The sequence below is a fragment of the Malaclemys terrapin genome, chromosome 9, assembly GCF_027887155.1.
Source record: "Malaclemys terrapin pileata isolate rMalTer1 chromosome 9, rMalTer1.hap1, whole genome shotgun sequence".
NCBI classification, from domain to species: Eukaryota; Metazoa; Chordata; order Testudines; family Emydidae; genus Malaclemys; species Malaclemys terrapin.
Window position 1 is genome coordinate 98,149,012 of NC_071513.1, and position 16,793 is coordinate 98,165,804.

At 56.3% G+C, this 16,793-nt stretch overlaps 1 protein-coding gene across 3 annotated transcripts in view; it reads left to right on the forward strand.

Moving 5' to 3' along the window:
* EPHB3 (EPH receptor B3) overlaps positions 1-13,017 on the forward strand; it is a 58,144-nt gene extending 45,127 nt beyond the window's left edge. For 2 of the 3 annotated variants that reach the window (XM_054039378.1, XM_054039376.1), the window contains exons 4-16: positions 5,785-5,940; positions 6,244-6,579; positions 7,336-7,460; positions 7,607-7,775; positions 7,866-7,971; positions 8,886-8,938; positions 9,174-9,296; positions 9,386-9,633; positions 10,064-10,279; positions 10,373-10,537; positions 10,646-10,839; positions 11,099-11,254; positions 11,836-13,017. In XM_054039378.1, coding sequence (XP_053895353.1) covers positions 5,785-5,940; positions 6,244-6,579; positions 7,336-7,460; positions 7,607-7,775; positions 7,866-7,971; positions 8,886-8,938; positions 9,174-9,296; positions 9,386-9,633; positions 10,064-10,279; positions 10,373-10,537; positions 10,646-10,839; positions 11,099-11,254; positions 11,836-11,944 — 2,156 coding nt within the window. In that variant the 3' untranslated portion in view covers positions 11,945-13,017. The remainder of the gene's footprint in view (positions 1-5,784; positions 5,941-6,243; positions 6,580-7,335; positions 7,461-7,606; positions 7,776-7,865; positions 7,972-8,885; positions 8,939-9,173; positions 9,297-9,385; positions 9,634-10,063; positions 10,280-10,372; positions 10,538-10,645; positions 10,840-11,098; positions 11,255-11,835) is intronic. The other variant, XM_054039377.1, reaches the window with a different exon arrangement.
* The last annotated feature ends 3,776 nt before the right edge of the window (positions 13,018-16,793 follow it).

Genomic DNA, 16,793 nt, shown 5'->3' on the forward strand with positions numbered 1-16,793 from the left:
CTTTCTCCATCCTGTAATGCCATCCATATCCCATAATTTTTGTGCCTTTTATTAAAATCCTACAAAGCTGCACAGTGCTCCTCGCTGTCCGCCGCTTCGGACAGAACATGGAGCCTGCACAGCTCTGCATTGCTTTCATGAGCATTGCAAACACAGGGTGCACGATCCTCCAGTATTTGCAGAGCTGCACGAAGAATCACAGCAGGGGGGACAAGATGATTCTGTGGAGGACAGACAGCTGGGGGTCATAGTAGACCACAAGCTAAATATGAGTCAACAGTGTAAGATTGTTGCAAAAAAAAGCGAACTTCATTCTGGGACGTATTAGCAGGAGTGTTGTAAGCAAGACACGAGAAGTCATTCTTCCGTTCTACTCTCTGCTGATTAGGCCTCAACTAGAGTGTTGTGTCCGGTTCTGTGCACCGCATTTCAGGAAAGATGTGGACAAATTAGAGAGAGTCCAGAGAAGGGCAACAAAAATGATTAAAGGTCTAGAGAACATGACCTATGAGGGAAGATTGAAAAAATTGGGTTTGTTTAGTCTGGAGAAGAGAAGACTGAGAGGGGACATAAGTTTTCAAGTACATAAAAGATTGTTACAAGGAGGAGGGAGAAGAATTGGTCTTCTTAACCTCTGAGGATAGGACAAGAAGCAACGGGCTTAAATTGCAGAAAAGGTTTAGGTTGGACATTAGGAAAAACTTCCTAACTGTCAGGGTGGTTAAGCACTGGAATAAGTTGCTTAGGGAGGTTGTGGAATCTCCATCACTGGAGATTTTTAAGAGCAGGTTGGACAAACACCTGTCAGGGATGGTCTAGATAATACTTAGTCCTGCCATGAGTGCAGGGGACTGGACTAGATGAACTCTTGAGGTCCCTTCCAATCCTGTGATTCACAGAGCAGTGGCATGTGGTGGAACGCTGTCTCTGGGCCTGAGAAACTGTCTCTGGGTGAGATGACGTCCTAATTCAGGTTTGGGATAACAAGAACTTTCGGATGCAGAACTTTCAGATGAGCAAGGTCACATTCCTGGAAGTGTGTGCCAAGCTCGCCCCAGCCTTCCGGCACCAGGACACCAGAACGAGAGCTGCACTGACAATGGAGCAGTGAGTGGTGATCATGCTGTGGCAGCTTGGAATGCCGGATTGCTACTGCCCAGTGGGAAATCATTAGGGTGACCAGATGTCCCGATTTTATAGGGACAGTCCCAATTTCTGGGTCTTTTTCTTATATAGGCTCCTATTACCCCCCACTCTCTGTCCTGTTTTTTTTTCACATTTGCTGTTTGGTCACCCTAGAAATCATTTTGGAGCTGGAAAATCCACCATGGGGGCTGTTGCCATGCAAGTGTGCAGGGCCATTGTCTCCGGCTATGCAGAGCTGTGACTCTTGGCAACATGCAGGACATAGTGAATTGATTTGCAGCAGTGTGGTTCCCAAATTGCAGTGGAGTGATAGATAACAAGCATCTCCCTATGTTAGCACCAACCCACCTTGCCACAGAGTACATCCAACAGAAAGGGCTACTTTTCTCGGGTTATGCAAGTGTTAGTGGATCATGGGGGATGCTTCCATGACATCCGCATTGGCGATGTTGAAATGACCCCTTGTCGGCACCAAAGAAAGAGGCAACTGCCCCAGCTCAGCCAGCACAGTGACCGTTGAATGTGCTTTTGGTAGATTGAAGGGACGTGGGTGCTGTTTACTCACAAGATTGGACCTCACTGAGAAAAATATCCCTATGGTTATAGCGGCCTGCTGTGTCCTGCGTAATATCTGGGAAGCAAAGGGAGAAAAGTTGGCTCTGGGGTGGAGGTGGAGCAGCTGTGTGCTGAGTGGGAACAGCCAGGCACAAGGGCTATTGGAAGAGCTCAGTAAGAAGCTATGTGGTTGAGGGAGGCCTTGAAAGAGCATTTTAACAGTCAGCCGCAGTAATGGGATGTGATGGACTGTGCTGTACCTGGCCCCGGAGCTTTGGGGGCTGTTAGGAATTGGGTGGTGCTTGATGGGCATCTGTAAATATCACACTGGCTGTTAACGTACCTCTTAGTCTTGTGGTGCTTGCTGTATATTTACAATTATTACCGTTGTTAGGCCCTGATCCTGTGAGTTCTGTCGTCTTGCACAATAACAAGTAGTGGGCGCTTTCAGTAGCGCTAGGCATTTGGCAGCATATATTGTGAAGTAACAAAGATGAATTGTTTACCAAAAATAGATGTTTTTATTGGATATCGAAAACAGTTGGGGGGGGGGGGGGGGAGCAATATGCAATTAAAAAACAATACAACAAACACTTCTGTTCCGTTTGTTAGGCTCTGAAATAAACTAAGGGAAGGAACATTCATGTCCATTTCAGTGCATTGTGGCTACACGTGCACTGACTTGCAAGGGCCACAGTTGCCGTAGGTGAAGCTGGGGTTGTCCTTACTGTCCCTGGTGTGGAATGGTACGGGTAGGGGTGCAACCCCGGATGCCATGTGGAGTATTGGTTGGTGTAGGGAGTTCTCCGTGGAAAACTCCATTTTATCTGCGAGCCTGTGATGGTTGGACCTGAAGGTCTACAAGACACTGCAGCATTTGTGAGGCACAAAGTGGGGTGAATTGAAGAACAATAGAGGGAGATAGTGGCTCTGGATCTGAATCTCTGCGCTCATGAGACCCTACTACAACATCAAGGACCCATGGTGGTGATGCTGGGCCATCTTTCTTCGGAAGGTGCAATATGGCGTGAAATTAGGAAATAAGTTGGCATTAGTTCCCAGGTGTCTGCTTTGTGCTGATGGCTGCTGAAAGAAATTAGTGTCTGTAGGAAATCTGGAGGATTGGACGGGCAAGTGTATAAAAACAAGCCATTGTGTGATTACGAAATGCCCCACACCCTGTGTGCAAGGCTGCAGTTCCCAGCTGTTAAACTTATCGCTGTGGGTGGTAGGAAATGCCTCGTAAACGGAAACTGCGTTTGCCTCCCCAGAGATGGAGCGGTTCAGTCTTCTCACCTGGTGGGTGATGAGCTGTAGCAAGCCTAGAGCAGGAGGCTCGTCTACTAAGCTGGGGCTGCCGGAGATGAACGGTGATACCTGAAAGCCGTTTGACACCTCGGAGAGGGTGGGAAGGGAGGTATGTCCAGAGCGTGCCTTCTGTGGAGTGGGGAGGGTCTCTGGTTAGAGAAGGGCAGGAGGGTATCTCTGAGCTCCTGGGAAGCCCATGGCTATTGGACACAGTTGTGCCCCAGTGATGGGTGACTGACGTGCAACATGAGCTGCAATGCCAGTGCACGGCAGGGGGCTGTAACTATGAATTTCCAGCATTTCAGTGGGCTGAGGTTTAACTTATTTTGTGGCCTCGTTTCCGCCTTTGGTACTTGGTAGCTCAGGAAGGGTCCCGGAGAGAGACCTGCCTTCTCGTGGGACAGGGTCAGTGGTACCACAGGGGTGAATGAGATGGCTCGAGACCTGGGTTAGTTTCATGGCACGTCTCTGCCGCTGGGGCTCCTTCGGGTTCAAGTGCTGTTAGTCTTTTCGCAGAGCCCTTTAGGGTTAAACGCTCCATTGTTCAAACCAGGCCTGGGCTCCAGGCCTTTTGCGCAGCGAGGGGCTGTGATGAGAATCAGGAGGGTTTTCAGACGTGGACAGCCCAGCAGAGGCAGCTGTTTAGCAAAGCAGCTAGTAGAACGGCTTATCCTTATTTGACAAACAACTTTAAAGTGGCTGGGGAATGACACTGTCGGGGGGGGGGGGGGGACTGAAAACTGGCAGGGCTGGGAGGGGCCACTGGAGTCGATGCAGAGTCCTGTCTGAACAGCTCGGCCCCTCTGGAAGAGGGGTGACCGGCATGTCAAATATGCAGCGGGGTGAGGAAAACCAGCAGGAACAGAGAACTAATGACATGGCCGCTGAAGTGCCCGGGACTGTCCTGGGGAAAGAAGACTGAGAGTAACGCTGGGCAAACAGAACAGCTGGCACGAACGGGGTGTCATAATTTTGAGATGCAGACTGACCGGGGAAGGAGGCCTTTGGAAAGCAGCAAAGGCTGAGTGAGCAGCAATGGAGGTGCCTGGCATTGGGGCTGTGTGTGCAGTGGCTTCGGGACACAGCACAAGGGGGGCAGGGGTCCTCCTCTGTGCCTAGAACTGTGTTTGCTTCTGGGCACCGTTATGCTGTGCAGGGCTTCGGGGACAGTCAGCAGGACAGAGCGAAGAGCTGGAAGGAAAGATTGAAAACAGAGCTGGGCAAAGCGCCGCTGAATGCCTGTGTGTTTGAAGGGGCTGAGTGCCAAGGAGGGGGAGGCTGTTCAGCTTAGTACAAGGGGCTAGAACGAGGGCTAATGGGAAGACACTGAGAGGGGAAGCTTGGGCTGACAGTCGGTGAGATATATCCATCTGCAACATGGATTCCTAAGGGACCTGGTGTGCCGAAGTGGGACTGTTCTTAATGTTTCCTCTGAATACTGTGTGGGTGCCTCAGTTTCCCCTATGCATTTCTTGAGTCTCTAGGTGGTGGGAAAAGGCCAGTTTGCATAAATCACTGACACTCTGTCTCCCTGGCAACAAATGGCCAGGGCCCCTTCCCCACCTGCAAGGAAATAGCTAAAGATGAACAAAGAGATGAGGTGACCTCCTGGCCCAGGAAAGAGACAAAGCCGAGAGAAGGAGGGGCTGGAGGGGGTTTCAGAGTTGGAGCTACCTGGGGACTAGGAGTGAGGGCAGACGTGGGTGTCTGGCTCTCTGAACCCCATAATGGACCCGACTGAGGGGTCCCGTTCGCCGCTGTACCTACGAGCTCCGTTTTAGACCGTGTTCCTGTCATCTAATAAACCTCTGTTACTGGCTGGCTGAGAGTCACGTCTGACTGCGAAGTGGGGGGTGCAGAACCCTGTGGCTTTCCCAGGACCCCGCCTGGGCGGACTTGCCGTGGGAAGCGCACGGAGGGGCATATGCTGAATGCTCCCAGGAGAGACCCAGGAGGTGAAGCCGTGTGAGCTTCTTGTCCTGAAGACGGTCTGCTCCGAGGGAGAGGAGGCTCCCCAAAGTCCTGAATGGCTTTGTGGGGAGCAGCTCCAGAGCATCGCCCGGGGACTCCGTGACACCTGGCTTGGGATAGGAGAAAGCAATGGCAGACATGCTCTAGGGCCAGTCCTACCCTGACCCAGGAGATGGACTAGAGGGCACCCTAGATGTCTCTGCCATCTTTGACTTCCCGTGTAGGATTGTTCCCCTATGCCCCTCTTGGGGGCTCTGTCTGGTTGAGATTTACTCCACTTCCCTGGAAGGCCAATAACTCCTGGTTAGGTGATCTTCCTCCTTGGTGTTTTAGGTGTCCATGGTTGTAGAAAGGTGCCCTCTGTCCATGCCTGGAGGCATCTTCAGCCCAGGGTGCTACTCTAAGCCCAGAAAAATTCAGCTGAGCTGGGCTGCCCCAGCCAGCAAGCCCCTTGCATCCAGCTCAGGTGCTCTTGGCATGTTTCCCATCACAAACCAGTTCCTGGAGAGCTGGCCATGCTGAGCGCTGGATTAGAAGACTCTGCTTTGAATCCCCAGACCCAGAGCGCAGCAGCGGGCAGTCACCAGGGTTGGGCTGGGGTCACCAAGAGGGTGGGCGGTGTTGGAGAGGGATCTGTTGGTAACTCCGTAGTAGGGCTTGGACTGGTTTCTGCGGTGGACATCAGGAGTTAGAGGGCTGACGAGGAAAGTTCTGGGCTCCTTCCCAGCTAATGACCCAGGCGGAGGGTCTGTCCGGGAGCATTAGTAACCAAGTGTATTTTTCCCTTCTCTCCCCTCCGTGCAGCCTGTGGTCCCGGGACCTTCAAGTCGAAGCAAGGGGAAGGTCTCTGCTCACCCTGTCCCCCCAACAGCCGGACAAGCTCTGGGGCAGCGATGCTCTGCACCTGTCGGATCGGCTACTTCCGGGCAGACGCAGACCCTGCAGACAGTGCTTGCACCAGTAAGTCTGTCCCTGTCTAGCAGACGTCTTGGATCTCCCAGTCACTCAGACCCTGACAGTGGGGGACGGGATCGGGCTCCCAGTCTGCAGCAGTGCGCGCCGCTGGTTTTAGCTCTCCTCTGTTGGGGGAGTCCTGGATAACGGTCTCGCTGGAAAGGACAAACAGCCAGACCGAGAGGCAGTGAATCCAGTCCTGAGGGCTGCGGGTCCATTGGGCCACCTCCCCACAAACCCGGGTGTGGGCTGGGTTTGGGGGGGCCTCTCTTGTCGCCCTCTGCTCTGACGTGAGTGTCTCATCCACAGGCGTCCCATCCTCTCCTCTCAACGTCATCTCCAACGTGAACGAGACGTCGCTGGCGCTGGAGTGGAGCGAGCCCCGGGACTCGGGGGGCCGGGACGACCTGCTGTACAACATCATCTGCAAGAAGTGCACCGTGGAGCGCCGGGTTTGCACGCGTTGCGACGACAACGTGGAGTTCGTGCCCCGCCAGCTCGGCCTGACGGACCGGCACATCTACATCAGCAACCTGATGGCGCACACCCAGTACACCTTCGAGATCCAGGCTGTGAACGGCGTGTCCAGCAAGAGCCCCCACTCCCCCCAGTTCGCCTCCGTCAACATCACCACCAACCAGGCAGGTCAGTACAGACAGCTGCAGGCTGGAGCCGCTGCTGCCTGGGGAGAGGGTGCATCTCTGCTCTGCTCCTCTAATATCCCAAGTAACCAGAGCAGGGTTTCCTGCTGAAACTCTGAGGCCACTGTCCTTTGTTCGCTCCCTTTGTGCAGTGTTGCTGGCTCTAAGCTCCTGCATCTAATCCCCTGGGTGACTATTTCTCTCTTTTTAAATCAATGTCCCTGGAGGGAATGAGATCAGAACTCCTGCAAACAAAGATGGGGGCTGAGCTAGTGGTTCTCTAATCCTGGCTTCAGAGACTCCCGGCTTGCAGGGGCAGATGGGCTTTCTCCCTTGTGGGCCTGGCTAAGGTCAGGACCCTCCCAAACCTTCAGAGCATGCTGTGCGCTCTCTGCTTTCCCTCTCCACCTTCCCCTGCATTGGGCTCTGCTCCAATGCGCTGGAAACCTACTGCTGCCACTCGCTGAGCAGAATTCATGGGCATCATCCCTGAGGCGGAGGAGGGGACCATGGAGAGCAGGAGGAGTGTGATGGAGTCACAGGCAGGAAGGAGGAGGGGAGCTTGGTCTCATCAGCAGTTGGTGGGATCTTTGTCCTGTTGGTTTGGCCTCAGCCTTAGAAGACAGATGTGGGTTGGGGGACGTTGTAGGGGTGGGGGGTTCCAGGGGATGAATTAAGTGACTGACGACATGTTTTCCCCCGGCACTGGGCTGCGAATGCTGCAGCTTAACCTGACCCATCCCTTCCCTCTGTTTTGCAGCCCCCTCGGCCGTTCCCAGAATTCAGCTGCACGGCAGTACTGGCAGCAGCATGATGCTGTCGTGGACGCCCCCGGAGAGACCCAACGGGATCATCCTGGACTATGAAATCAAGTACTTCGAGAAGGTAAAGCAGAGCCCAGGCCACCGCTCCCCAGCCCTGCTGCCTGCGGGACGCGCACGGGTGTTAGAGGTCGCCCCGGTGCAGGGGGTAGGATGGGGCTTGGGAGTGTGATAACCGCTGTAAATGACCCCGATCTTCCTGCCCCACAGCAGGGCCAGAGTGACGGCATCGCGAACACAGTCACCAGCCAGCAGAACACGGTGCGGCTGGATGGGCTGACGGCCAACTCCCTGTATGTAGTGCAGGTTCGGGCCCGCACTGTGGCTGGCTACGGCCAGTACAGCCTCCCCGTGGAGTTCCAGACACCTGCAGAAGACGGTATGCGCTGGGACTGGGCCCCCTTTCCCCCTCCCATCCCACTCCCCGGCTCAGCCCCTCGTTCTGATCGGCTTCCCGTGTCTCCCACAGGCTCCAGCGGGAAGAGCTTCCAGGAGTTGCCCCTGATCGTGGGTTCAGCCACCGCAGGCCTGGTCTTTGTCATCGCTGTGGTGGTGATTGCTATTGTCTGCTTCAGGTACCAGCTCGGGGGGAGTCGGAGGAAAGGGTGCGAGCCCCAGGCTAGGAGTCCCACGGGGCCTCGTCCCCACTGCAGTGTTTGGCGTTTGCCCTCCTGTGTTCTAAGGCAAATACCCATCTGCATGCCGGGTTCTGGAGTGAGGGGGCTGGGGCCTTCCAGACCCGGGACTGCTCCACCGCTGTGGCTGGGCAGAGCAGCGTGCTCCCGGAGCATAGTGTCTGCGTGGGGTTCTAGCAGAGCAGTTCCCGCTGCACTAAAATAACCATTGTTCCAGGCCCGTCCGGCTCCATTGTCCTCTGCATGTGGTGCTAGAGGGGTGTTAAGCCGGCAGGGGAGGATGTCCTGTCGGGGAACATCAGCCGAGCAAGGTGCCCCTTCCAAACCTCATGGCTCTCACCTGGCCTCCCTGGGCAGCTGGTCTGCGCCAATGGAGCGTGGCAGTGAGCGTTCCTCCCCACGGCTTCGTTCTTCAGTTAGAGGCCATCAGATGCAAACTAGGTTTGACGCAACTAGCAACCCGCCCCCAACCTGAGCCAGCTTTCAACCTACCTCTACCACCGCAGCCCTCATTGGGCCTTCGGGTGGAGCCGGCTTCATGACACGCCCTGTGCACCTGTGAGATCTCGCCCTGCCCGCTGCAAACCTTGCAAGGCCTCTGAGCCTGTGTGAATCAGGGCAGCCGAGCCCAGAGCCAAACATCCCCTCCAGCAGTTCGTGCCCATGTCCTGCTTCTAGGCTGAGGGTGACGGTACAGGGAGAAGGGGGGGGGAAAGGTGCTGACCTTGGCACTGTGTAGTGCCGGAGCAGTGCGGTGCATCTGCTCTGCCACTGGCTTGCGGACTTCCCTGTGGCCCCCTCGGCACCCAGCAGGCATGGACTGTCCTGAAATGGCTCTTGTCTCCTTTCTGCAGGAAGCAGCGGAGCAGTACGGACTCGGAGTACACGGAGAAGCTGCAGCAATACAGTGAGTATGACCCCAGGCCCTAACGCATGCTGCAACAGTATGAGTGTGGCCCGGCCCTTGCAGGTGTGTGCAGGGCAGTGAGACTGGGATGATTTCCTTTGTTGTGGGGGCTTTGTGTCTGGTGCTGGGGTTCCTGGCCTGGGCCCCGGGACGTCCTATAACGCTGTAGGTCGGGGTGAGGGGTGTTGCTGGTACTGTGCCCTCACACTGGGCCTGAATTGCTCTGCTCTCGCAGTCACTCCCGGAATGAAGGTTTACATTGACCCCTTCACCTACGAGGACCCCAACGAGGCGGTCCGGGAGTTTGCCAAAGAGATCGACATCTCCTGCGTCAAGATCGAGGAAGTGATTGGAGCAGGCAAGTCACCTGACCGGGTGCGGCTCATGTGGTGGGGCTGCCAGTGGCTTCTCTCTGTCTGTAACTCCTCTGCTGTTCTTCCCCTGCAGGGGAGTTCGGGGAGGTCTGCCGGGGCCGTCTGAAGCTGCCGGGCCGGCGGGAGATCTTTGTGGCCATCAAGACCCTGAAAGTGGGTTACACGGAGCGGCAGCGGCGGGACTTCCTGAGCGAGGCCAGCATCATGGGACAATTTGACCATCCCAATATCATCCACCTGGAGGGCGTGGTGACCAAGAGCCGGCCGGTCATGATCGTCACGGAGTTCATGGAGAACTGCGCCCTGGACTCCTTCCTCCGGGTGAGGCGCCGTCTCGGGCCGGGGCAGACTGTGCCACAGGGGGTAGGAGGACAGGAGGCTGGGATGGAATCGCTCCCCTTCCACTCTCTTTCTCTCTCTGGCTGGGCAGCCCTCTGCTCTGAACTCTCTGCTCCCGTCTTTTGCTTCCCTGTGTCTCACACTGACGCCCCCAGGCTTTAAGCGTTGGGATGGGGAGGAGGTGCCCTATTGGAGGAGCACGGTGTGGGGGTAGTGGGTGGCACCTTACAGAGGAGAGTAATAGTGTGTTAGGGTTCCCCCCACACACACACACTTCCCTTTCCTGCAGTGGGGGTGTTAGAGGTTCATTCCAGGGGGAGATCAGAACCCCTCCCCAAGCTCCCTGTGAAAGGAGGGAAAGAAGGGCTCACCTTCGAGACCCCGCTGATCACTCCCCTCTGTCTGCTGGCAGTTGAATGACGGGCAGTTCACGGTGATCCAGCTGGTGGGGATGCTGCGTGGCATCGCGGCTGGCATGAAGTACCTGGCGGAGATGAACTACGTGCACCGGGACCTGGCCGCCCGCAACATCCTTGTCAACAGCAACCTGGTGTGCAAGGTGTCGGACTTCGGGCTCTCACGCTTCTTGGAGGACGACCCCGCGGACCCCACCTACACCAGCTCGCTGGTATGTGAGATTCTCGTCGGCACCCTCTGCCCTGCTGCGGAGGGCAGGCGCCGCGGGGGAGCCCTGAGGTAGGCACTAAATAATGGAATTAAGCGTCTCTCCCCACAGGGTGGTAAGATCCCGATCCGGTGGACGGCTCCGGAAGCCATCGCCTACCGCAAGTTCACCTCGGCCAGCGACGTGTGGAGTTACGGGATCGTCATGTGGGAGGTGATGTCCTATGGGGAGCGGCCCTACTGGGACATGTCCAACCAGGACGTAAGTGTGACCACGGGCGGGAGCCGGGCTGTGGCGGCGCCAGGGGGCCTGGCCGCCTGGCTGACTCACGGCCGCTCTGAGCGCCTGTGTGCCTGTGTGTCTTGGCAGGTGATTAACGCGGTGGAGCAGGATTACCGCCTGCCGCCGCCCATGGACTGCCCCACGGCGCTGCACCAGCTCATGCTGGACTGCTGGGTGCGTGACCGCAACCTACGGCCCAAGTTTGCACAGATAGTGAATACGCTGGACAAGCTCATCCGGAACGCAGCCAGCTTGAAGGTCATCGCCACCGTCCAGTCCGGGTCAGTGCCCTCCCCTCCCTGCTCCGGTACCGACCCCGCCAGGCCTCTCGTCCCTTTGTAGTGCAGGGAATGCTGGGGAATCTGCTTTGCATGGGCAAGGCATTGGCTGAGCTAGAACCTAGAGGGCTTCAGGTGGAGACAGCGCAGGGGGGAACCCCATGATCCACCGGTGCCGGGCAGAGGCCTGTACCTACCCCAGCCCAACGGCACCCTGTATTCCCCCCCCGCATTAACTCTGGGCTTGCTCTTGTCCCCGCAGCGTGTCCCAGCCACTCCTGGACCGCACCGTGCCGGATTACACCACCTTCACCACCGTGGGCGACTGGCTCGACGCCATCAAAATGGGACGGTACAAGGAGAGCTTTGTCAACGCTGGATTTGCATCCTTCGACCTGGTGGCGCAGATGACAGCAGAGTGAGTGGGGCTGGGAGCTGGGCCTGGGAGGAAGAGCACTCAGCAGCAATGATGGCAGACACCTCCTGCCCAAGAACAATGACGTGTGCCCGAGTTTTCCCTCTTGGGCTGGGAAAGCTCTGTGATCAGTGTCCAGCACCTCTGCTCTCAGAATTAAGTAGCTTCTTAAGCCAGGTCTCAGAGCCCACGCTCCAGCCCTAGACCAAACGTGTACGTAGCTCGGTTGAGCCCCACGAGCCGGAGTCAGTCGACCTAGGCTCTGAGATTCGTTGCAGTGGAGATGTACCCCAAGTGGCCATGAGAAGTAGACGCAGATAAGTGCATGGCTGGGGGTGGAGGGGATCCATACGAAGCCAGGGGCGGGGGCAGGCCCTGACTAGATTGTTGTTGTGTCTGGCCAGGAGGCCAAGAGGCATTAAAGGATTTCTGCTGCCGAGTTCTGGGCCCCTCTAATCACAGCTGGGGAATATCTGTCTGCTCCATCAGCCAGTGGTTAATGCTGCAGCGGAAATGCCCCTGCACAGGGTTCTCCAAGGGGTGTGTAGACTTGTTACGAGCTCTGTCTCCTCTTGTCCTTTCAGAGACCTGCTCAGGATAGGGGTGACGCTCGCAGGACATCAGAAGAAGATCCTGAGCAGTATTCAGGACATGAGGCTGCAAATGAACCAGACGCTCCCGGTTCAGGTTTGACCGCAGGAAATTTTGGGACTGGAATGGACTGAGGGAATCTGTCGATAAGATTCTAGTTTGCGGTGCAACCCGGCTTCCTGTTTCCCCTTTGCGTGGAGCTTCTCGGCCTCTGACAGTCACACGGGATGGGACACGCCTCCCTGAATCCAAGGCACTTGGGCCGAGAGGGAGACCAGCCTTGTGTTTGTGTTTGGAACGGAGCCGGCGATGCAGTCTTCATATTGAAGACAGATTATCGGATGAAGACTTCACCCCCTCTTCCTGCCCCATCTCCGCTGCTCGCAGTGCCGTGGGTTCAGGAGTTGTTCCGCTTCTTGGATTTCTTTAACCCCGAAGTCGCAAACGTTCTCCTCCTGCTACGCGCCTTTTGGAGACGCTGCGGGCGCTTTCCCAAGCTCTTGGCCTAGCGAGGGAGAGGGGGTTGTGGGGATACAAGCATACACAGCAGCTGCACGACCGTGAAGGGCATGGAGCGGGGTCCAGCCTGGCCTTCTCCTGTGCAGCCCCAGACAATCATGTCCCCCTGCTGCCCCCATACAGGGATCTGCACTGGAATGTGTCGGAAGGGAGGGTATCGGTCCGTTTGGCTCTGGATGCCGGAATCTGAACCCAGTGAGATTACTATGCAGGGAGTTGGACATACCAACTCCAGATCTCTCGTCCCTCTTTGTTTTATGGCCGAATCTGGACTGCGGAGAAAGGCCATCAGCGCGAGTTTGCACAGGGACCAGGGGAGCAAAGGCAGCCTTGCTCCTGCTCAGCCAGAGTTCGGAGAGGCGGCGGGGAGGCCAGGCCGAGCTGACTGAAGAGCCTGGCTTCTCCCCAGTCTCATGTTTTATGCAGAAGGAGCGGGTCTTGTCAGAGCGCGGCCATCTCTGCAGAGCCTCTCCTGACACCCGCTGTGATTGCTGCCAAAAGACTCTCACTTCTGCTTCTTTGACTCTTCCTGGCCGCTCGGCTCTTCCCGAGCGAGCGGGAGAGTCCCAGCGCGAGCGTGTGTGCGTGCATGTGTGTGCGTGTGTGCTGGCCGGCTGGGTGAGGGCACGGGCAGAATAAAGGCAATAAGAATTTTACTTGAGTTTCCTTCGCTCGCTTAGTCTCTGCCGCTGTACAGAACCCAAGAGACACGGAGCACAAGCCCATTCCTTCCTTTGTACAGGTGTAGTGCTCTCCCCCTCCTGGAGCACGGGGCATGGTCCTTCCCTGCCCCCAGCCCTGTGCTCCGGCCCCTGGCTGTAAATATCACAGGGAGTTGGCAGAAGGGCTGGCTTCACTAGTATCACCCCCTTCCCTGCCAAATCAGGCGTTGCTGTCCTACCACCCGATGCCATGATGGTCATACAGGGTCTTAGCCACTTCCTCAGCTGTGTCCACAAACCCACCAGCTCCCCCTCCCCTCTCCCTGCCCTTCCTCCCCGCAATGCTTACTACGGAGCCTTGCCCTATAGGAGTTCTAAGGGCAAGGAGAAGGGTACTGTCCCCTGGCTGCATAGGGAGTGAGGGCTAGCAGGAAGTGGAGCTTGGGCTTAAGGGTCACACTGGCTTGGCCACAAAGAGCTACACGTAGGGTACTATATGGTGCTGGTTTCTAACCCTCTCAGCCTGAACCGAACTGTGCAAAACAAACCTAGAGCCCAAGCCAGGCGCGACCAGCCGAGCGGGTGCAGCCAGCGGGCTGGGAGCAGAGCCTCTGTTGCCGGTGCCAGGAGCTCTGCCTGGGCCCAACCCCAAATTTGGAGAAACCGCCCAGGCTGGCTGGGCTTGTCTGACTTTCCTGGCGGCTGAGCCAGGCCCCGTTCTATCCTGTCTATTGGCCACTCTTGCTGATAACCCTTCTAGACTGACAAATCCCCTGGGCTCCCCCAGGGAGAGAGCTGATAGAGACCATCTTCCACCCACCTTTGCTCTTCGCTGGAGAACTTCAGTCCTCCAGCATCCCAACATTCCCTTGGGACTACTTAGCCCAGCGTAAGGAGAGGACAACTCGGGTGGCGTGCAGCAACTAGCTACGCCCGTGACTCAGCTATAAAATTCATGCCTGATCCTCAGCCACCTCTAGGCTTGGAAGGATTAGATGTTTATTGGCAGTGAACATCAATTTCACCGCACAGACGCAGACCAGAGAGAGAGATATTTCCATTTAAATGGCAATTTACAGATAGGCAATAGGAAAATGCTGCTTGAGAACTCATTGGAGTTCGATTTAAGGGTGTTTATGCCCTGTATTTTGAGATGTGATGTACACACACACGTACACACACACACACACACACACACTCTCTCTCTCTGTCTCTCTCTCTCTCCCCCAGCTGTGAAAACTTAAATTGATAAGTTGGAAAAAAGTTTCAAAAGAAACCTGGATATTATCAGTCGAAGTGACGACCAAATACAAATTGAAATCTGCCTAGCCTGGCCACCTCCCATGTGGGACAGCTGCCAAGATGGCTGCTAGAGAAACACGGTGACTTCAAACAGCGGGAGATGAAGCTGTTCAAGGCAAACGCCCTTCCCCGAGAGCTCCCCGGCAGGCTGAGCCGGAGCCAGCTACTTCTGCCCAAACACCATAGAAGGCTGGGAGTTAGATGGCTCTTCACGGGTTTTCCCTGCCCTTCACAGGGAGTCCTGTCTCTATACCCTTTCACTCTGCTCTCCTAGCAGCCAGAACTTGGAGAACCCAAAGCTCATTTTGCCCAGCGTTGGGTGCGGTTGGCTGCTGGCCCATGCCTCGTGCTGGGAGTGCCTGGGCGGACATTCATTCTCTGGTGGAGATGTCTGTCGCATCATAACCTTGGCCTCTCTATTAGTTGCCTCTCTGCACTGTGGCACTGCTGACTTGACGATCCCTGCACCATCCTTGGGAGAGGAGTGTCCCCCATAGCCTTCGAAAGCTCTAGGGCTGGCATCAACACGCGCGGTGTGCCAATAGTTTGATGGAAACCTGGGTTTTCCTTGCTGCAGTTCAAGCCCATTTCTGCCCGGTGGGTCTGTGGAGCCTAGTGAGTGCGACTGGGCTTGCTCCTCTCTGACATCTCTTGATGTGGATGGTTCTCCTCCCACCAGTCTGAATCTCCTGCCTTTTCTCTCAGGTCTTCCTCAGATCCTAGCTTTCTGGAGATCCAGGCCCGAAGGGGCCAGGATCATCTTGTCCGGCCTGAATAATGCGGGGGCATCACCCTGGCACTCCTCAAACCTTAATCACGTGTCGCTGTGCTCTGAACTCTCCCCAGTTTGTCCAGAACCGAATGCAAGGTTGAATAGCGCCCTTGGTCCACCCTGTTGGGCTGGACGATCCCCTCCCTCCTCTTGTGTGTGACGTTCTGTCCTACAGCTCAACGAGGCAGTTCCATAGCGTCAGTTCTTCCACGGCGGGACCCACTCGAGCTCTAGGATTGTGGCCTGTTCTGCTTTGTCTGACTTCTGTTGCGTGGCACTTCGTTCCAGGTTTTGTTTTTTAGCCCCTTCCTTCGCTCTATCAAGCTCAGGCTATATTTTAAATCAGTCCTTTTGAGCGTTTGGGATCCTTACCGCCGTCAGCTGAGTTTCATTAGAGACCTTGGCTCTTAACCCTCCCGCTCACTGATGGAAATATTGCGTAGGTTAGGTCTCAGCTCAGGGGGAGTCCTGGATTGCTCCTTGGGAGGGTGTGAGGGGTGGGACAGGTAGTTCTGTTCCGTTTTTGTACTGCTTCCACTTCCTTTCTCTGGTCCACCGCCATCTGCTCTGAATCAGGCAGCTGACTTGAGTCCGGCTATGCCGTGTGGCATGAAACGAACGTCCATTTAATTTTGCTTTGCTTTTTTTTTAAACTCCTTCAAAAGCTCATTTGCGCTCTGAGGCTGGGCTCTGCAACTGCGACCACCGCCAACGTTGCGGGGGGGACGGACCTGACCCGGGGCCCAGCTTTGAAACGAGATCGCTCCCCGTTTCACAGCCTGGCCCAGAGCAGGGCCTTGTCGGGGTGAGATGGGTCTGCTGCCGAGGTGAATACGCCCCTGGCTTAACGCTGCCCAGTGCCGGAGGGCCCAGAGTTGCCTAGCAACAGGCTTCCCAGCAGCAGCTGTCAGCACATGGGGTGGAGCGGGGCAAGCGGATCCTTTCCAAAATGGCGTGAAATGCGCCATGTGTGTTGGGCTCTCCAACGGCGCCATCCCTGTCTGTCCAATCAGCGTCTTCGCCTGCCCAGGGAAGGAACCAGGCTCCTTTGTGGCCTGGTTTGTTTCTGACAAAGGCATCTTGCCTCTTTGTCCCTTTCCTCTGGGTGCTCCGCACCGACTCCTCCAGCCGTTAAGCAGGCACTAGCGTTGATTGGTCTCTTTCCCTGCACCTCCCTCAGAGCAGGGGCTGTTTGCCGCTTCCCGCTCCTGGGAATGTGCCCGTCCTTGGAGTTCCCAGAAGGAGCTGCCAGAGTCTTGGGGACCACGTTGCCTGGGGCCGCCCTTCCAGTCAAGGGTGAATTAAGATGGAAACCGCTGATCCGCATGAAGTCCCACCCCCCCGACCCCCTCCGGAGATGGACGCTAACAGCCCGGATACACACGGTATCTGGGCAGCCAGGAGCCTGGTATCTCTAGTAGTGAACCGCCTCAGAGCCTGCACTGCAGCCATGATGTGACAGAGAGCTCCGTTCTCCAGGCACACTGTGCTGTGTCCGATGGGAGCTGGGGGGGGGGGGGGCCTGGGATCATGCAGCCCTCATGAAGGGCAGAGTGGGGATCACGGACTTGAGGGGGTGAACGCCTGCTGCACAGCTGTGCCTCCCCCCCAGCCCGATCCCTCCCCAAGCACTGAGCCCTCAAGTCAGCAGAGAGAGAGGCAGTAGCAAGGAGGGGAGGGAGAGAGGCCTCAGAAG